General features: G+C 42.9%; 2 protein-coding genes across 3 annotated transcripts in view; both read left to right on the top strand.

Annotated features, from left to right (window-relative positions):
* Positions 1-5352, top strand: part of ARL8B (ARF like GTPase 8B) — a 49646-nt gene extending 44294 nt beyond the window's left edge. For both annotated transcript variants that reach the window (XM_040492105.1, XM_040492106.1), the window contains exon 7: positions 3248-5352. In XM_040492105.1, coding sequence (XP_040348039.1) covers positions 3248-3297 — 50 coding nt within the window. In that variant the 3' untranslated portion in view covers positions 3298-5352. The remainder of the gene's footprint in view (positions 1-3247) is intronic.
* Positions 5353-13505: 8153 nt separating this feature from the next.
* Positions 13506-20793, top strand: part of EDEM1 (ER degradation enhancing alpha-mannosidase like protein 1) — a 29561-nt gene continuing 22273 nt past the window's right edge. Inside the window, exon 1 of the mRNA XM_040492104.1 lies at positions 13506-14098. Within this exon, the coding sequence (XP_040348038.1) occupies positions 13602-14098 (497 nt within the window). The 5' untranslated portion in view covers positions 13506-13601. The remainder of the gene's footprint in view (positions 14099-20793) is intronic.

Raw genomic sequence — 20793 nt, 5'->3', positions numbered from 1 at the left:
TTTTTTTTTTAATTTTTTTTTTTTTTTTTAATGTTTATTTATTTTTGAGACAGAGAGAGGCAGAGCATGAACAGGGGAGGGTCAGAGAGAGAGGGAGACACAGAATCGGAAGCAGGCTCCAGGCTCTGGGCCATCATCAGCCCAGAGCCCGACGTGGGGCTTGAACTCACGGACCTTGAGATCGTGACCTGAGCTGAAGTCGGACACTTAACCGACTGAGCCACCCAGGCGCCCCTCTTGTTAAATTTTAAGTTGTGACGCCATGAGCGTATTTACTTATACAACAGTGTTCTCATCAAAGGACTTTTTTTCCCCAGGAGATGTTTGGCAACGTCCAGAGACACTTGGTTGTCATAATGAGGACTGTGATGCTGGCACATAGTGGGTAGAGACCAGAGATATTCTAAACATGCTACAGTCTCCACGGCTAAGAATTGACCAGCCTAAAATGTCAGCAGTAGTGGCGAGGCTGAAAAACACTGTTCTATACTAACCGTAATTTTTATGGCATTGTGCTATTCTGTAAATCTATTTTACCACCTTGAATACTCTCTAGTATTTCATAAAATAGGAAAAAGAAGTTATTGAAAGGAGAAAAAAAATCCTTTATTTTATTATCTTAACAAACTAGCCAGATAGTTTCTTGAAAAAATCTTGGGAGCTCATTTAGGAAGGAAATGCTGGAGAGCTGATGAGAAAGAACTTTTGCTATTTGAGGCTGATCTTCCTAGTCTGTCATAGAGCTCCAGAGACACCAGTGTGTGATTGTAGAACTCCTGCTTCACTTTGTATTATCAAGCCCTAGGACATGGATCCACTCTACCTAGATTCAAATAAGCAGTTTGTAAATGAGAATTTGGAGCAAGAAATGCAGCTAATAGCGAATTAGATTAGACTTCTTGGATAATCAAGTCAGAACATCCTCCTTAATTTCAGCTTTTACAACATTTTAGAACCAAATTCGTGAATTTACTAAATTGTTCCAAAGGTATCTCAGTACACATGGATTGGATATTCTCCTTCCAGCTTCCTAATGTGGCATATGAAATACTTGAGTAGTGTATCCTCAGACCACACATAGAACAGATTACTTCTGGGAACATGATTTTTGCAAAGATGTCTCATGTTTGTGGCCCTTTTTGTCATGGAAGATGACTTCTTTTTCTGAGTATCTTATTTCTTTTCTGCCTTTTTATCTAGTCTTAAGGATCCATCTGTGTTTAGGATATGACTTCTGTCCAGTGTCCACAAGTTTTGATTTTTTTAAGTGAATATCTTAAATATTTAAAACTAGGCATTTCATTTTCAGTTTTACCTTTCTTTCCGTTCAGTTCTAATGAACATGGCTTTGCTCTTACTGCAATACTGCTGTCCCCCTTTGAAAGTGCACAGTCTGGTTCAGCAATCAGGTTAAATCATTGTTTTCACAACTCTGAGCAGATCATGTTTGTTCAGATCTCAGCTCTAGGCTATTCTTTATATGTGTGTGGAGTACAGTTTCTGTAACACACGTTAGCTGGGAAACTGAATTTGCACTCAGCTCTCAGGCTTGGAGAATCGAATGCTCCTTTTGATAGATGACACATTTTAAAGAACTCAATGACAGTGACTCAGTGTTTGACTTAGCTGCTTTCTCTTGTCACTCAAAGTGCTTTTCTTAGCTAATTTCAGCTACTATAGCTTCACCTGCCACCTCTATTATGGTACCTTACCAGTCCGCATCCCTTTCTGAGATCCATAGAGCTAAAACTACCTGCTGGACATCTCCATGCCTGTTATCTTCTTACACCTCAAACCTGATGTGCTTTATAGCTTAATTCTTTTTTTTTTTTTTAAATGTTCATTTATTTTGAGAGAGCACAAGTGAGGGGACAGGCAGAGAGAGAGAGAGAGAGAGAGAGAGAGAGAGAGAGAGGGAGAGGGAGAGAGAATCCCAAGCAGGCTCTGTACTGTCAGTGCAGAGCCCGATGTGGGGCTCAATCTCATGAACTATGAGATCACGACCTGAGCCCAAATCAAGAGTCAGACGCTTAACCGACTGAGCCACTTGGACGCCCCTGCAGCTAAATTCTTAATCTTTTAATTCTCAAGTCTGTTCTTTCTTTAGCCACTGTGTTTGTCAGCAGCTCCATGACATACACAACTCATTGAAGTCAGAATATTCTTTCTCACCCACTACATATAGGCAGTTTGTTCTATTCTGTATGTTAGTCAATTCTGCATTTCCTTCTTCTATCCCTATAGCACTTGTTTGCTTCAGGCCTTCCTCCACTTCCTATTCCTGCTGTGGTATTGGCATCTGTATTAGCAGCTCTCCAAGTTGTTCTTTGTTGCCATTGTTGAGCATGCTAAAATAAAGTAATATATGTTCTCTGCTTAAAATTCTCCAATAACTTCTAGTTGACTTGAGAATAAAACCCAAACTTAGTAGCACCTTAGAGTGAGATACAAGGATATCTGGCTCCCTCTTGTCTGTGGTTCTTTGTTGAGGACATTTTTGCTCCCAGGGGACATTTGGCAATATCTGGAGACATTATTGGCTGTCATAACTATGAGTGTGGAGGGGGAGTGATAATGGCATCTAGTGGTAGAGGTCATGGATACTGCAAAATGGTCTACCATGCACAAGAAAGGCCCTCTTCCCATCCCAGCATAGAATTACCCAGTCCAAAATGTTCAGAAGGTGAAGTGAGAACTCCTGCTGTAGCCTTAGCAACGAGTGGCAGCCCCTTCTCCCATCCCTGTGCTTCATCCACATCTTATCAAATATAACCCATCCAGATCTCCACAGTGTTCATGTCTTTGTTTATTCTTTTGCTTTTGTTGTTTCCTTTGCCTGGAATTCTGCCGGGCAACCCTCCTCCCAACCCCAAATGATTTCTTCTCTGTTTTCCAGCTTTGACACTAAAAACTCCCTGAGGGCAAAGAGGGTTTCTCCCATATCTTTGCATTCCTGGCACTTCATGTAATAGTACCTTGTCTTAAGGCAGTTAGTAAATTTTTGAGTGAATAAAAAGATGGCACAAGCTGTCCTGAGCACAGAGACCTCATGAGTCTCTCATAATTCCTTAGACTGCCCTCTTGATGTTTCGGTAATGGAGAATAGTAGTATAGATGCAGAAAAGCAGAAGAGGGCAGGGCCAGCATGTGTTTTGAATTAGCTGCATTTTAAATATTATCTCTCATGTTTAGTAGTTTCTTAACTTTGATATCTTAATGCCTTCAATTTTTTTCCTTCCATCTTTAGATATCACACTTCAGTGGCTTATTCAACATTCAAAGTCTAGAAGAAGCTGAAGCATCTCCTGAAGTCATCCAGTCCTTCCTGGCTATAATCCTAGAATTATTGTCCGTTCCTCTGAAGTACTTCCCAGAATACGGTCCTTCCTAATCCCAAGAAATTGCCTTTTTCAGAGTTTATTTCTCATGTGCACTGCTGAAGATGTGTATCCCTAATCCTTCATAAAGAATCAGCTAGAGTTGTCATGATAAAGTCAGCACACACAAAAAAGCTTCTTATACATACTTGTCTTAAACAGTGTGTAGAGCTTTTTTTAAAAAAACAAAAAACAAAAAACAAAAAACCCCAAACACATGTGACCATCTTAAATCAACACAGTTGCATATATATGTTCTGGTCTTTCTGGGCCAGATTTTTATATTGGTTTTCGGTAAATGTCTATGATATTTCGTTATAGAGTCCATTAGCTTAATACTGATACTGACTTGATACAGCATGAAGTTTCTAGTGCCACACACAGTATTTAGAAAACCTTTAGCCTGACTCATGTGGGATAAAAACATAATGTTTACCTGTCTCACAAATGCATGTGAAATGTATAATTACACCTTAGGAATTTAAAAAATGGTCTGCAAAGAGTGAGCGAAGGCACCAGATCAGTGTTGTTAATTGGTTCTTTACACTGGTGAGATCGTATATGAGTTTAAAAAACATTCTGCTTTCTGAGAATTCTTCATCACCAGATAGCAGTTGGGAATATGCGAGGAACTGAGGCATGCTGTTGTGTATCTGTCCAGATCATTACTTCTCTATTTTTTCTTCTTCTTCTTTTTTTTTTTTTCCCGGGTTCAACACACTTTTTTAAAGGGTTGGGAATCGAGGATTTTCTCAAAAGCTTTCATGAATTTAGAGCATTCCAGCCAATATAATAAAATGTGCTAAGAATGTCAGACTTTGTTCAAACACCTGTTTGTTCTTTCTTTCTCCAGTCATTAAATCAGTGCTGCTGCATGACACTCTAACTCTCGACTTTTTATATCCAGTCATAGACTTTCAGCACAATAGATACTTAGAAATAAAAATTCTTATTTTTCTCTCTTATTGATGTAAGGTTTGGCACTCTTTTGTCTGGTGCCATTAGACATCTCGATTATTGTGACAACTCTAGACCTGCCTGCTCTATCTAATGTAATCATGCGCAACGTCTACAGGTTGTTTAATAATCACCCGGGGAACTGAGGAGCTGATGCTGTGGATTGTTTGCTTCTATGATACGGAGATGTATACAAACTTAAAACGAACATGTTTTGTAGTTTAGTGATGTCCATATACACAAAGGGACATATTACTACTGGTTCACTTGTAAATTGTTATTCACATAAACCACTGTAGTAGATAAAACTCTATGGTACACCCGCTTATGTGTTGCCTCACACTGTGTGTGATTTTGTTTCTTTTGTTAAGCAGCACTCATGTAGACAGTGCATTTCCAGACATGTTGAGCACTCAGAAGTGCAGTCAACAGTGAGTTCTTTTAATGAATACCAGTTTTAATTTATAGACTGCCATGGCCTTAACAATATTCTGTACAAAGTACTGCACTGTGTTGCACAGATACTCCTTGTTTTCCTCCATTCGCATTTTTATGAGTAGAATCTCAGCTTTTAAAATTCTGTTCCTATTCTTTGAAGCATGTTGCATACTTCCCTGATGGGATGGATGGTTCTGTAAATGAAGGGAAATTTAAACTTGCTACTGTAGCTCAACACCATTAATGGTCACTGTGAACCATTACAGAGAATGTGGCAATTTGCTTGTGCCTAAAAGGAGGAATTGGAATTAGAAAGTGTGACTCTGTGGGGATCGCATAGGTTTGTTGTTTGACCTATAGCTAAACCTTAAATGTGTTTGTGTGTCTGTTCATTGCTTTCAGCATTTCAAGACATCCAAACTCTACTACCAACATTTTCCTGTGCATTAACTTCTGCATGTGAAAACTTAACAGTTACTGAACTTTGTAAATACGTGAATTTTTTAATTTAGGTGATGCATTTTTTTGTCTGTTTACTGCTCTTCTCAGCTTTATTCAATAAACTTGCATTTTGAGGGTTGTATTGACCATTTTAACTGAAAATGTGCATCCTGATGGAAGGTGCTGACGTTTTTGGAAGGGGACAGAAAGAAAGTTATCGTGAGCAGGGTCCACAGACAGTGTGCTAGAAAGAAATCAGCTCATTTCTCAAAGAACTGGGTCTGTGGGCTAGTTAACATAGAAGTAAACTTTTACAATATCCACAGAATTGACACTAGGATTTGGCGGGGGGAGGCAGGGTGGAGGAGATGCTGTTACCTGTAAACTGTCATGATACACCAAATTTAAGACTTTCACAAGTGGCAAGAGCTAGTTAAGCATTTTATTATCTATTCTTCTTAAAAATCATAATGAAACTTTATTAATAAATTGAAGTTGCAAGGCATGCCTCCTTACTGACTAGAGTTCCAGAATGAAAAGATTTTAAACGTCAAATGTTATGGTTTTCCCACAAAGGCACATGTTTAAAGTAAAGCCATTTGGTCTCCTTTCCTGTGTGTTATCTTTTGCACTATAAAAGTGAACATTTATCTCCTCAAAGCTACTGCAAAGATGGGATTTTTTATGTAGTTTTACTCAAGTGGGGCGCCTGGGTGGCGCAGTCGGTTGGGCGTCCGACTTCAGCCAGGTCACGATCTCGCGGTCCGTGAGTTCGAGCCCCGCGTCGGGCTCTGGGCTGATGGCTCAGAGCCTGGAGCCTGTTTCCGATTCTGTGTCTCCCTCTCTCTCTGCCCCTCCCCCGTTCATGCTCTGTCTCTCTCTGTCCCAAAAATAAATAAACGTTGAAAAAAAAAAATGTAGTTTTACTCAAGAAAAGTTCAGCCTGGCTTTTTCTCCTAAATCCATACTGTTGTTCTGGATAGTCAAACCATGTTGGCCAATTGGGTGTGATTCAGCATTTCTAGGACAGAAATTTCGAGGATATCCAGATTCAGTTTTTGTAGGGGATTGGTGGAGAGATTGAGTTAGGCTGTTCACCTGCCCTCTTCTCACCACCCTCCTACCAAAGTGATTTTTGAAGGAGTGTGTGTGTCCCTGGGGCCAGTGGGTAGGGGTGCAGGGAGGATATAAGTTTAGCTTCCTGTATCCTTGATTTTCAAGTTGATATCTGCTTTCAAAAATTGAGACTTAACAAAAATCTGTCCCTTTGATTCCGTCAAGTAAATTGGATGTATTGGGCTGTGGCTACTTTAGTATTCATTGTTTTGACTGAGGAATTAATGGCCTTGTGTAATTCTATCCATACAAGATCCAGTTACACTGAAATCCTGTTGATTTGGTAATTCCAACCTCTCAGGGTCTGGCAGATTGAAAACTGGAGTGAAAGTCTGAATTTACCATAGTCAGCATTATAATGTAACATCGAATTGGCCAAATACTTTAAAAATTCCATTGTGGGGAAACCAGCATGTTTAGTATTCAAGATTTTTTTTCTCTTAAAAAACTTTAAATGTGCCCTCAACAACGTGCATGCCTGTGAACATACTTGAAAAGGAAGACCGTAAAGCAAACACTAGCCTTACCAACTTCCCTTCAGCTTGCACATCTACAAATGTGGGGGCCACTGCAGGTGTTTCCTGTTGATTAGTAAATAGCCTCCACACAATTTCTGTTTAAAACTCAGCTATTAATAAAAATGGGCGCTTTTGTAATTGCTGCCTCTTGAATGTTCTTAGGGAAGCAGAAGCAAGTCATTGACATGATAGATGGCAATGGGAAGTTCCTTAATCTGAGCAACGGCAGTAGTCATTCATTATTCCATTTCATTAACAAGCTCTCTCTTCAGTAAGGTAATTCTGTTTTAAAACCGCAAGGCAGCTGGTAACTTAGGTGATGCAGATTTCCTAGCAGGAATCAGAGGGGGAAATCTACTTTAACTTCATTTTATGGGGGCTTGCAGGTCAAGGGATGAGGCAGGGAAATAATTTGTCAGTTGAAAATGCTAATACAGTTTGACTCTGTCACGAGTGCTGGCTTGACATTTGAGAATATGGGTTCTTTTGTTTTTATTAACTGATTGTGTGATGAATTGCTGAATCCCTTCTGGCTCTGTAGTTTTCCCATCTATAAAATGAAATGTAGAAGATTTCTAATATAATTTCTCCTAACAGACTATGGTTCTACAGCCAAGAGAAGTGGATGGTGGTAAAACAGCAGAGAAGAAAGATGAAAAGGCCCATTCGCTCTAGTGAATATGTTAACTTTGCATGTTATTCAGCTTGCAAATAATCCAAAAGCACAAATATTTACATTTTATCACTTTAACACATTTAAGGGCTAGAGATCACAGACATTTTATAGAATGATACAGTAACTTAGATTTTGTTTGAAGGAAATGCTGTAAAACATAGGGGCTTATATTTTGAAAGCCATTTAAAAATTTTAAAGCTTTTCTCCCAGAGTGCAGAAAAATGTTTATTCTGGTATACAGTGTGGAAAAATACATATCTACTACAAACTCGGGGGCAAACTTTTAGAGCTAATGTTTAACACTTTATAACTGCTGTGTTGCTGGGTTCTGCTAGAATTTATTTGGAGCTTGGGGAAAACTGGAACAGTTAAGAAAATACTTCTTTTCAAAGTAGTGAGAGGGGAAAAAAAACAAAGCCAGCGTATTCCCTTTTGAATATAGGAGGTGGAACATTAATAGATTGCCCGTTACGGTGTCTCCTTCAACCAGCTTTTAGATAATCTACAGCTTTGGCCTACCCTCAGTTTTGTACTATCTATATCACACAATGTGTGTCTTCTTTCTACATATTAAAAGTGCATCATTTGTATCTGCTGCTACCCAGTATATGAATTAGGTAACTCCTTTTTCTATTTGTATCATTTTGTAAGGAAAAAGAAATTGTTCACGTTTATCATACCACTAACTGATGGAAAGCACAAGCTCTCACCCTTAAAAGAAGGTTAGGAATTTTTATGATTTCCACTTTCTCTGTAAACATCAGTTACCTAAAGCGTGGGGCATGGCACATGGATGGTGAACATTAGTTCTTGATGGATAATCACTGCATTGGATTTAGTGATTTAGTAGTTAGAACAGGTGCGGAAAGGAAGCTTACCACTTCCTAGGTCCGCTTTATTATTTTTTTAAATGATTTATTTTTATTTTTTTTAACATTTATTTATTTTTGAGACAGAGAGAGAGAGAGAGAGAGAGAGCATGAATAGGGGAGGGTCAGAGAAAGAGGGAGACACAGAATGCGAAACAGGCTCCAGGCTCTGAGCTGTCAGCCCAGAGCCCGACGCGGGGCTCGAACCCACGGACCGTGAGATCATGACCTGAGCGAAGTCGGACGCTTAACCCACTGAGGCACCCAGGCGCCCCTTTAAATGATTTTTAATAGGTGAGTTACATGATTCAACAATTGAAAATACCTAAAAAAAATGAACTCTTGGTTCCACCCATGACTGAGTAACCAACTGCCCTTCAACCACCACTCTGGCCTTACAGGTAATCCTTAAATCACTTTCTTTAAAAAAAAATTTTTTTTTAATGTTTATTTTGAGATAGAGACAGAGTGCGAACAGGGAAGGGGAAGAGAGACGGAGACACAGAATCTGAAGCAGGCTCAAGGCTCTGAGCTGTCAGCACAGAGCCCAAGGCAGGGCTCGAACCCACAAACCGCGAGATCATGACCCAAGCCGAAGTCAGACACTTAACCGACTGAGCCACCCAGGTGCCCCTTATATCACTTTCATATTTATTTTTCTAGTGTTTTCCTTATACAAAATAAAAGCAAGTAGAAATATGTATGCGCTTTTTTTTTTATTATTTATTTAAATCCCTTTCTTACATTGAAGGTGGCATACTGATTTGAACATGGCTTTTTTCCACTTACACTTACCTGGCAATCTTTCTGTATCAATATAGAGAGAGGTCCCAATTCTCCTTCACAGCACCATGGTTCCTAATTCATTGTGTATGTGGTTTTCACTGTTACAGATTCCAGTTTACCTAATGGTCCCCTGTTGATAGACATTTGGGCTGTTTATAACATTTTGCTTATGTAACCAGTACTGCGGTGAATCGTGGACTTTTGCAGTAATTCACATAACCATGACTGGGTCAGAGGGTAAATGCATTTGTCTTTATGCCAGGAGTTGTCAATCTGCCCTTTATAGGGGATGGGCCACTTTTTAGTTCTAGTTCCTGTCCCCCGTGTCTTGTCAGTCAGCAGAGTGTGTTGACAAGCTTCTGGATTTCTGCCCATTAAATAGGTGGGAACGATAATTATATACTATACAGTTTTGAATATGAGAAATTTAGCTTTTCTTACCCAGCTGAGGAAACAATATTACCTTAATTCTGGAGTTGGATCACCAAATTGATGGGATAATAGGTAATCTCCTCCCTGTTTTTGCTTAAGTCTGCCCCTACCCCTACTCCACCTTTTACAAAGCAAGTAGATACTGCTTCAGAAAGAAGCAATGCTGAGTTTTAAAAGTTATCATTACATCACTTGTTTCTTTTTTACATTACTGTTTTGGGTACTAAATCATTTATAGTTTCTTAGAGTAGAAAAATCCTCCTTTTAATAGACCATTTTAACCCTGATGTTTAACATAGGAATCTCTGGGAGTATCCTTGTACCTTTTGAGGTTGTTATGGGGCCAGACCTATTTTCTAGCTTCACAGTTTTAGGAACCTAGTGCACTGATTGACTCAGACTCACAAGATTGATTCTGAAAACTGGAATATCCGCCTATTTATTTACAATGCAGGATATCTTTAAAAGCACCAACATACACCTAGGTCATCTCCTTCAACTATCAGAGTTAAGAGGAGATTGAATTTGGATCACCTTGTGGGATGTAACTCCACATCACAGAGATTTAGGACCGTGAGTATAGAAGCTAGAACAGGTTGAGTTAAATAGAACTGGAATTAGATGTGAGGATTCAAATGTCTTTCAGGCGTTCTTGGACTGTGGTGAGTTTTAGTCCTGTCCTAGCTTACATTAGGTTTCCTTAGATATATTTTTCTCCTAAAACAGTGCTTTGAAAATAGGAGGGGCTTATTCATCCAACAGACCTCAGGTTCAAAAATACTAGGTGCTTTTACTAGATGCTGGTCAGTTCAGAGAGTTTGCGAGTAGTAAAAATAGGGCTTACTAAAAGTACTTTTGTAGGTACATTATATACATTCAGTAATTGAATTCTCACAACTGCCATATACTCATTTGTTTTTTTTTTTTTTTTTTTTTTTTGTAAGTAGGCTTCAGGCCCAGTTTGGTACCCAATGTGGGGCTTGAAATCATGACCCTGACATCCACCCCTGAGCTGCGATTGAGTTGGACCCTTAACTGGCTGAGCCACCCAGATGCCCTTGAGTACTGGTTCCTTTTTTTTAAAGTTTTTTTCGGGGGGGGGGGGGGGGTGGAGAGAGAGACAGAGTGCGAGTGGAGGAGGGGCGGAGAGAGAGAGGGAGACTTAGGATCCGAAGCAGGCTCCAGGCTCTGAGCTGTCAGCACAGAGCCCAATGTAGGGCTCAAATTCAGGAACCGTGAGATCATGACCTGAGCTAAAGTCAGACGCTTAACCAACTGAGCCACTCAGGTACCTCGAGTACTGGTTCTTATTACCCTCATTTTACAGATGAGAAAACCAGCTCCAGAAAAGTTAAGTAACTTTCCAAGGTCACTCAGAAGCCAGAGCTATGATTTGGACATCTGGCAATCAGACTTGGGTCTGAGTTCTTAGCTATCACCTCTTTTACATCCCCCAGAGTAAAGGCATTTTTACCATAGTACGTTTCATTTTTTTAATCAGCCCCCTAATGCTTTTGTAAGATTGTGCAGAAAACAGTTTTCTTGAAGAGTTGCTTTTTAAAATGGAGGTTTTCTGATTAGATAGGGATGTTGTCCCAATCTTACCGGCCACATTTACCTTGAGGGGAATCCTAGGCTAATCTGAAAGGCTAGCACAAGATCTTCTGTTTTCTTTTGGTTCCGTTTAATTCGAGATGAAACAGTTTCCGAATCTGGCCCCTAAATCTTGGGACTGTGCCTTGCAGGAAGCTAATGTCAACATTGTTGCCTCTGGGGTATCTTGGGAAGAGTAGAAAAACTAGTCTTCATTTGCTTTGAGGGCCAGCTAGTTTGGGTTAAATTTCACTAAAGTTCAGAAGGGAGACCTGGGCAGTAGCTTGTTTTCTGCCTACAGTAAGTAGCTCAGAGAACTTGAGCCTTCCGACCTGATTTCTTCCCTTTTGGCTTGTGGAATGGGCCTAACAACGCTTTCTGTGAAGATTAAGGGAGAATATAGGAAAGGATTCTGAAAACTATAAGACATATATGAGTGGCAGCTATTGTCTGTTTTACCATCAAAAACATCTTTTAGAAGTTGGATGGTTTTCTCTGGTTATGAAGAGAAATTTGTTTTTGTTTTTAACTAGAGCTCATTTCCAAATGTGAGGACAAGAGCTGTCATTAATGTGTTCTACACTTGACCATGGTGCAAGATCAAATTTAAAACCTTTAAAATTTGCTTATAATGAGATAGCTTAAGAAGGAAACCTGTAACACATACCTTAATATTCACATTCAGTTTGCAAGTTCTGGGAAGGCAGACCTGAAAGTTCAGGGTCAAACCCTAAGATTGGACTTCTGGCAGGGTTCCCAGTTGCCTTTCACAGAGGAGTAAAAGCAGAATCTTCACAGGCAAAAGACCATGGCTCAAGCTATCTTTATAACTCTTTAGTGCCTGGGCAGGCTTAGCTCTCAGGACTTCTGGAGGAATAAGGCTCAGCCAACAAAGAGGGCCATGTCAGGTGCCAGTTACCTTGTGTGTTGTAACGAAATGTTTCTTTGTGCTCCTTCTCAGTCCCCGTTACATCTCTGTGTTGCAAAAAGTCCCCTGACTCGAGAATGTGATGACTGAGCCACATGACAACTTTATCATTCTCTTAGTCACTCCCTTGGTGGCTCAGCCAGTCTCTGACGTGGGCCATTGATTAGGCTTTGTTTCCTAAGCTTTTCAGAAAGTTTGGTGTAACAAGCACATGGTCTAAACTTGAGGGAAAACCTTAACCGATACCTACAAATGTAGCCAACAAAAGAAAACAAAACCCCTCAACTATTGAATCTTTCCGTGAAAGCCATAGCCTTTCAGAGCTGACATTAGCAACCCTCTTAATTATAGGAAGTAGATATAGAATGTGTAAAGTGATTTGACCAGGAATCTATCCTACACCCCAAAGGTTAGGTCACTACTGTGGTGCACAGGAGAGATGGTGGGAATAGAAGGAGCGGGAGGGGACGTGGTTAAATAGATTTGGCAAAAATAATTTGGTGGTAGTGGCGGCCTTGATTCTTCACTTCTTTTTTTAAAGATCCTATTTCCTAGACAAAGGCAACATAATCTAATTCAGTATTTCTTGAAATTGCCAGATGCTAAGAACAGCACACGACCACTTGTTACACACACATTCCCAAGACCCTCCACTGACGTTTGCTATGTCTAGGACGGGATCTGGGAATATGTGTTTCACAATCACAGCAATTCTTACAAATTAGGGTGTTCTGATAAAAATAGAATTCAGGATACCGTTTAGTGCAGTCGCTAGCTACAAGGTAGTATCCACCCCCGCTGTAAACAGACGGTCAAGTTAAAAAACCCTGCCCTTGCGATGCATAAGTAGCTCCTTTTGTAAGGAACTGTCCCTTTCCCTCCTCTTCCTTCGGTCATTTGACTGGCACCATCCCAAACCTACAGCTGGAGTGGCTTTCTCCAGGCCCAGCTAGGCGGGAGACACACACTACCCTAAGCCGGGCGGTCGGGGAGCCCCGTCTCCTTCCGGCGTCCGGCTGGTGCAGCCGTGCCGCTGTCCCATTGGCTGGAAGTTTCCTCGCCAGTAGCCCGAGCGGCCCCTACTCGCCACGCCAGCCCTTCTGGGCTCCGACCGCCCAGGGGGCGGGGCGGAGGCAGGGGCGGGGCCCAGAGGGCGGGGCAGGAAGATGGGGCGGGGCCTCGCGGCGCTGCGGAAGTCTGGGCGGCCTATGGCGCGGGAGGGAGTCCCCGGCCGCGCCCCACGAGGCCGGGCCGGGCCGGGCCAATCCCGGGCGACTGGGCGGGCGAACGCGGGGCCCGGCCGGCCGGCCCGAGGGACTGGGGGTGGGGGACAATGGGCCGGTTCCTGGTGCGTCACGGGGGAGTTCCTTAAAGGGGAAGTGAGCGGGGCTACGGGCGGGTGCGGGGTGCGGTGGTCCGCGGGGGAGGCCCCCCGCGCTTTAAAATAATGCCCGCGGCGCCCGCGCGACCATGCAATGGCGAGCGCTCGTCCTGGGGCTGGTGCTCCTCCGGCTTGGCCTCCATGGAGTGCTGTGGCTCGTCTTCGGGCTGGGGCCCAGCATGGGCTTCTACCAGCGTTTTCCGCTCAGCTTCGGCTTCCAGCGCCTGAGGGCCCCCGACGGCCCCGTCTCTCCTGCCTTAGGGCCCGCGGGCCCGTCGGGGCCGTCGTGGCTGCAGCCGCCGGTCCCCGAGGCGACGGCGGGGCGGCGGCGGGCTCCGCGGCGGCCCGGGCCAGGCATGTGCGGCCCGGCCCACTGGGGCTACGTGCTGGGTGGCCGGGGCCGCGGCCCGGACGAGTACGAGAAGCGCTACAGCGGCGCCTTCCCGCCCCAGCTGCGCGCCCAGATGCGCGACCTGGCGCGGGGCATGTTCGTCTTCGGCTACGACAACTACATGGCGCACGCTTTTCCCCAGGACGAGCTCAACCCCATCCACTGCCGCGGCCGAGGGCCGGACCGCGGGGACCCGTGAGTAGCCGGCGCTGGCCCGACGCCCCGGGCCGCGCGCACCACGCGCTTCCTTGCGTCCTCCGGGTTCCCCAAAGGATGCCATAGCGTTTAGGGTCCAGCGGGCCACACCCGCCCACCTGGGGCCTTGGCCCGACCCCCCTGGAGGTCCCCCCTGGGCTTGGTGGGGGTGTGGATGGGTCCGTGGCTGTCCTCTTCCTCGATTCTCCCGGAATGTCAGTTACAGGACAGCTGTCCAGCTCAGTCTCTTTTACAGATGGGGAAATTGAGGCTCAGAGACCGGAAGGGACAGTGGCAGTACCAAGGGGTAGCTTCGGGGGCTTTTGACTCTCATCTCCAACTCCTTCTCCAGATGAATATATAATTAAAATGAAATCCCGTGTGAAAACGCAGTTTCGAAACAAGCCCTTATTTCCCCGCACCTGCTCGCATCCCTGGCTTTTCTGTATAAAAATTCGAGAGTTGATTCTGGGAAAGGACTTGCCTAAAGCCAGGTAATGAGTGCGAGGCAGAGCGGGGTTACAACCTTTCTCCTTCGTGTACAGGGGCTGCTTCTTAGGCTGAGGATACTTACATGAAAGGGAAAGAGAGGGAGAGGGAGGGAGGCAGAGAGGCTATCTAGCTGAGATTTGGGGTCCTGATACTCAGGCTGTGATTCCCTGGCTGCAGAATTGACTGCCACCTTTATCTGTCCCATAAATTCCTCCCCTCTGGTGGCAAGGTTGTCACGGAAGTTCAGCCAGTGTTCCTTTCCACCAGCCTTGTCTGTGGAGGCCAAGCTTCCAGGGTCACTGCTGTTGACATCAGAGTCCAAGAGGACAGCACACTCAGCTGAGGACCTTCCACCTGGAGGGAATGGGTGTGCTTTGTCACTGACCCTGTTAGACCACATTGGTGACTACCTTCCTCTGTGTGGTGAGGGTGGACCAGAGGAGCTGCTCAGTGTCCTGGCCCCACATCCTGGGGGTGGCTTTGTACTTCTGGGGGATGTACTTTCCTTCACCTGGGGAAAACGAGTCCGATCCTTAAGTTCTGAAAAGGAAGCCTGTCTACTAAAGGGATTTGAAGGGTTTTAAAAAATGGTTTGGTTATCTCCAAAGTCATATTTTAAATGACAGTTTGAGGAGCATGAGTTTCAGTGATGTAAGGGCACATTCCAGGCTACTTTCAAGGGACTGTGCCTTTCTAAAATTGCAGGAAACTGATGAGTTATTTTTCTTGCTTCACTAGATCAGGCTTTATGCATATAAATATCTTCTATCTTAATTTTTTTTTTGAGAAAAATTTTTCTTAAGTTTTGAAAAAAAATTGCTGGGCCTTTCCAGATGTTTGGACAGTAATGAGTCGTTTGTTGGTATTGAACTGTACCAGGCTTTATGCCTGTGTATTTTCTGTTAATTTCATTTTTTATTGTTGGAGGAAAAAAAAATTAAAATTTGAAAAAATGAAAAAGCCTAAAACCCCACCAGACATTTAATTTATTTTTCCTTGCCAGCTCCTGCTCATATGCCTACACATTTTTTACATAGTTGAAATCAAAGTGTGTGTACACATTTTGGATCTTGATTGTATTTTCTCGCTAATGCTCATGGTATTACAGGAAGGGAGAGAATACTTTCAGTAAGTGCCCTTATTCTCTCTCGAAGACTTTTTCCTCAGATTTTCTTTTATGGCAAGGACCTAAGGAAACGGTTTAATGAGTGCTTGTGATCACACTTTCAGTTGGGAATATGGTGGTCTGGAGAGTTAGCTGATGACATTTGGATGCTTTTCTTAATGAATCTTAGGAACCCTTTGGGGAGTTGGAGCCCCTCTCCAGCAACGTGACGTGTCGGTTGATTACCCTACTGGGCCCTGTGGTAGTTCCGGGTGGCGTAGGCCTTTGTTTCAGACTAAGTCTGCTGATGAGTGTCTTGGTTTGATTGTGTAGTGGCGGTGTGGGTAAACTGAGGTCAGATTGCTTTGAGACAGATATATTGCTGTTGGAAAGATGGAGTTTGAAATGTCGAGGGGGTGGCATTTGGGAAGGGTCATGCCCAGAGGTTAGTAAACCTTTTGGTTGATAAACCTTTGATGTCTTTGAGGAGATGAAAGAATTCTGGTGTTATGGTAATATTGAGTAGATCCTCACATTGGCTGCTTCCAAGGAGTGGAAAGGTTAATTTTTTTTACTCCCCTTTCTTTAACTTAACTCCTTTCAGACTAGTATTTGTTTTTCTTCTTTTTTAAATCATATATTTTTTTAAGAAAGATTTTATTCTATGCTTTTTATAGCTTATTTATTTTTGAGAGAGAGAGAGTGTGAGCAGGGGAGGGGTAGGGAGGGAGGGAGTGAGGGAATCCCAAGCAGGCTCCATGCTGTCAGTGCGGAGCCCAATATGGGGCTCAAACCCATGAACCCTGATATCATGAACTGAGCTGAAATCAAGAGTTGGACGCTCAACCAACTGAGCCACCCAGGCACTCTGAGATTTTTTTTTTTTTTTTTTTTTAAGTAACTTCTGCACCCATCATGGGTTGCAGACTCACAACCTTGAGATCCAAGGGTCACATGCTGTACCTACTGAGCCAGCCAGGCACCCCCATACTAGTATTTTCGAAGAAAGTTTAGAACCAGAGTTTTGGCATTCTGGCTCTGAAACAATAGGATAGTTTATATCCCCCAAGTAAATAACCTGCAATAAAAATTTTTCAGATTTTAAAAAATCAAATGTATTCTAATAATTGTTTTCAAGCGTATTCTAATGATACATTTAAAATATAGAGTGACAAAGCCATTAGAATGTTATGCAAAAAGTACAGAAACAAAATATAGGTGCTCAATGTGTGTATCTTTTCTTTCTAGTCACATTTACCTGAGGCATATCTTGCCCGTCATGTTTAACTATAAATAGAGTGAGGGTTTAACATGAAGTAAATGAAACCCGAACGCTTTAAAATAGAAAATCTTTCTGTTCAGCTACAGATGACTATGCAAAGTCAGTCACTCTCATATCCCCAATTTAGGTTGGAGGATCCAAATTCAAAAGTTTCCTCAAGTGAATTTGAATGTTCTATTTTTTGTAACCTTGTGAATAATAACGATAGTTCTGGCCTTGGGCACGTGACCCTTCTTTGCGTCCTCCCCAGCCAAGTTGCTGTTCAAGTAAAAAAGCAAATCGCCTTTGAATCACCCCAACCAGTATTGGCCCCCAAACCAACCCATTCCTCAGCAACCAAGCTTAAGATGGCCTCCTCTGCATTCTTCTTTCTTTCTAAAATCCTGTCCCACTACACAACTCGGGCCTAAGACTTTTTCTATGATGCCATTGAACTTTTGAAGACAAGTTTCTTTGATTTACTCAGTTCTCCTTTCAGTTCCTTTTCTTTAAGCTACTGTTCCACATTTTAACATCACTTGAGAATTATGTATTCACCTTCCTTTCCCTTTGTCTTGTCTTCCCAGATTATCAATCCCTTGACACAGAGACTGTTTCTTGTATTACCTCTGTGTCTACCCAGCACCAGGTATATTTCTGAACAGCTGGTACAGGTTAAGTGTATGTGGGAATTTTTTTTTTAAACATATGTTTGATTTTGTCAGTTACGTCATCAAAAATTTTCTGTCAAAGGTGTAGTTTTCTCCTCTATCTCTGTTTTGGGGTGATAAGAACCTTAAGAATTCACAGTAGAGTGGGATCGCCTGGGTGGCTCAGTCAGTTAAGCGTCTGACTTTGGCTCAGGTCATGCTCTCATGGTTCATGGGTTCAAGCCCGTGTCGGGCTCTGTGCTGACAGCTCAGAGCCTGGAGCCTGCTTCAGATTCTGTCTCAGTCTCCTTGCTACTCTCCCACTCACACTCTGTCTCTCTCTGTCTCTCAAAAATAAATCAAAAATAAATAAATATTAAAAAAAGTTCACAGTGGGGCAAATGTCATGAACAGTCACACATGGTAAATTAAGTGGAGAGTTTAATTCTGGGTCATCATGGTTCAGCCAGCTGGTTATGTGGAAAGATGTGTACTTGTGAGCCTAGTCTTGTACTAGAAGATTGAGTTCTTGGCTTGAGACACTTAGCAGATATGAAGTCAGGCTGGCCATTGGTCAAGAATACCTACAAAGAGCAAGACAACAGTCTTACATACTGGGCTGGCCTAAGTGGAATCACAGTAATATGGTGCTGCTAGGCCAAGAGCGTTCTATGGAGTCTACATTTCCCTTCTCACTCCTCTTCCTTTTCTATTTTGGCATATTTTAAAGACTGTATAGCAATTACTCGGTAGAAAATAATTAAAAGTGTTTTAATGAACACCTTAGATTTTTCAGTCAAATCCTTTAGGGGGATTTGTCTGAGTGGAGAGAAGGAACCAACTCCAGTATTCCAAATATTTATTTTCTTTTACTGTGGCATTTCTTATAACTGTTAATTGTTAGTGACTGCTTGGGCACTGTATTGAGAAGTAGGTTGAAATTGGGTCCATTTTAGTTATTAGCCTAAAAGGAAAAGTGCTACAAAACACATGAAGGAGTGCAGTGATCGAAGTTAGTAACACCTTCCACCGACCTGTGTAGGTGGAAAGAGTGGTGTTGGCCCCAGATGAGGGTATAGCTCAGGAGAGGGTGTGTTTCACACGTAGTTTGAATGCTAAGTGGCGAAGGAACTATTTTCTAATGAGGTGGGTGTTGGAACCCACTCTTTGTTTCTGAGCAGTAGAGCAATGCAGTTAAATATTTAAACCCAACAGGATGTTCTTGAATTGGCAGAATTAAGCGCAAGGATCTTCCTGTCTACTTTGACCTTCTCCTCCAACTTTCGACATTTCCTGTATGTTTTCTTGCTGGCACTGCCCTTGAAGTGCTTATTTTTACCCCACGGCTCTCGTCTTTAGAGGGCCTTTTGGAATTATATGAACATATTTAGAAAGAATCTACAAATAGAAGAAGCAGGTGCAGTTTTTCAGCCATGCGGTGTGCTGGCCTCATGGCTTGTAAGGGGCAAAATAACCCTGGTTCCTAGATAGCCTGTTCTGTATGGCTTGTTTTCAAAAGTGTATCTAAAAGTTAGCTCTAAATTCTTTGTCCTAGATTTAGTGGGGTAACAGCATATAACAAAGCAAGTGGAAGGCTCACGTGAGATCAGATGTGAAGTGTTGAAGCTGTGTGTGCCTGCTTCATGTAAGGCCACTGACCCCGACCAGGGCACGCTGGAGGGTACATTTTCAGAGAGCGTAGCAAGCCATCCAGGACAGGGGAAGTGAGACCAGGTCCTGTAGGTGTGACTGAGGGAGTAGCTACGGTGGCCTGGGACGTGCTGCAAGATGTTTGAGTTTTGGTGAATATGTTGTCGAAGATGAAACTCGGGCTTTTCACTTTGGTCTTTAATAAATGTAACCTTTTTAAAATTTTTATTAAAAAATTTTTTTAATGTTCATTTTTTGAGAGAGTGCTAGAGTGAGTGAGGGCGGGCGAGGGGCAGAGAGCAAGGGAGACACAGAATCTGAAGTAGGCCCCAGCTTTCGAGCTGTCAGCATAGAACCTGATGTGGGGCTTGAACCCACAAACCATGAGATGACAACCTGAGCTGAAGTGGGATGCTTAACCGACTGAGCCACCCAGGTGCCCCAATAAAAGTAACCTTTATTTATTTATTTTTTTTAACTTTTTTTTCAACGTTTATTTATTTTTGGGACAGAGAGAGACAGAGCATGAACGGGGGAGGGGCAGAGAGAGAGGGAGACACAGAATCGGAAACAGGCTCCAGGCTCTGAGCCATCAGCCCAGAGCCCGACGCGGGGCTTGAACTCATGGACCGCGAGATTGTGACCTGGCTGAAGTCGGACGCTTAACCGACTGCGCCACCCAGGCGCCCCTAAAAGTAACCTTTAAACAGCTGTCCCATTTCTCCTTACTCCAGCCTTTTCAGGCTTCTGCAGTTACTCTCGGGGCTGGTGGGAAGGAGAGAGAAGAATGACTGAAGTCCCTGGAATTTGTCAAGCTGCACTATTTCTCCGTCCTTGCTCTTCCCGGATGTTTTCGTTGTCCTTGTCATCGTTTTCAGTGTTACAAGGAGCAGTCTGAGTGACTAGGGAGCTTTACTTTCCCTGCAGGCCTGAAGGCAGTGTCTTAAGATTGCTCCAGGAAGGGAAATCAGTGTTGACTATGGGGGCAGGAGGAGTGCGGCAGACAAGTCCCACCATGGCTCATCTCCTCAGAATGGGTGGAGGTGATGGGGATTCATTGGTTGAATGAATGATAATGAGAAAATGAGATCAAGAGGTTAATTTATTCCCCCAACCAAAGCACCGTGGTGATAATGGGAATATAACTGAAGGTATTTACTTCTCTTTGTGTGTAACCTGCTGGAGTGTCTGATTTCTATATTTAAGGTCACATGACAGGGTCTTCCTAGTTTCGTTAACAATGATTTTGAAATCAGAGCTTTTTGAAGCTGGTCAGAGAGATGATTTGTGGTGATAAAACTGTGTCTCAGGGCACACGATTCTGGTTCACCGTCTCCTGACTTCCTGTTGCATGTTTCCTCAGTAGCATTAAGGGTGCATCTATTCTGTGAGTTGAGTCTACTTACAGACACCATAGAAAGGGTCACTTATGAGATGGAAAGACTGTTGCCATACTGATCCACCTGTAATCGGCCCTGAATAAATGAGAGTTTCTAGCAGTTTTAGTTTCTAATGGATGTTTAGTTTTATTGCCCTT

The sequence above is a fragment of the Herpailurus yagouaroundi genome, unplaced genomic scaffold (assembly GCF_014898765.1).
Source record: "Herpailurus yagouaroundi ecotype Mexico unplaced genomic scaffold, PumYag 183, whole genome shotgun sequence".
Classification (NCBI taxonomy): Eukaryota; Metazoa; Chordata; class Mammalia; order Carnivora; family Felidae; genus Herpailurus; species Herpailurus yagouaroundi.
Note: the sequence above shows the minus strand (reverse complement) of the source record. Positions and strands in the feature narration are given on the sequence as shown.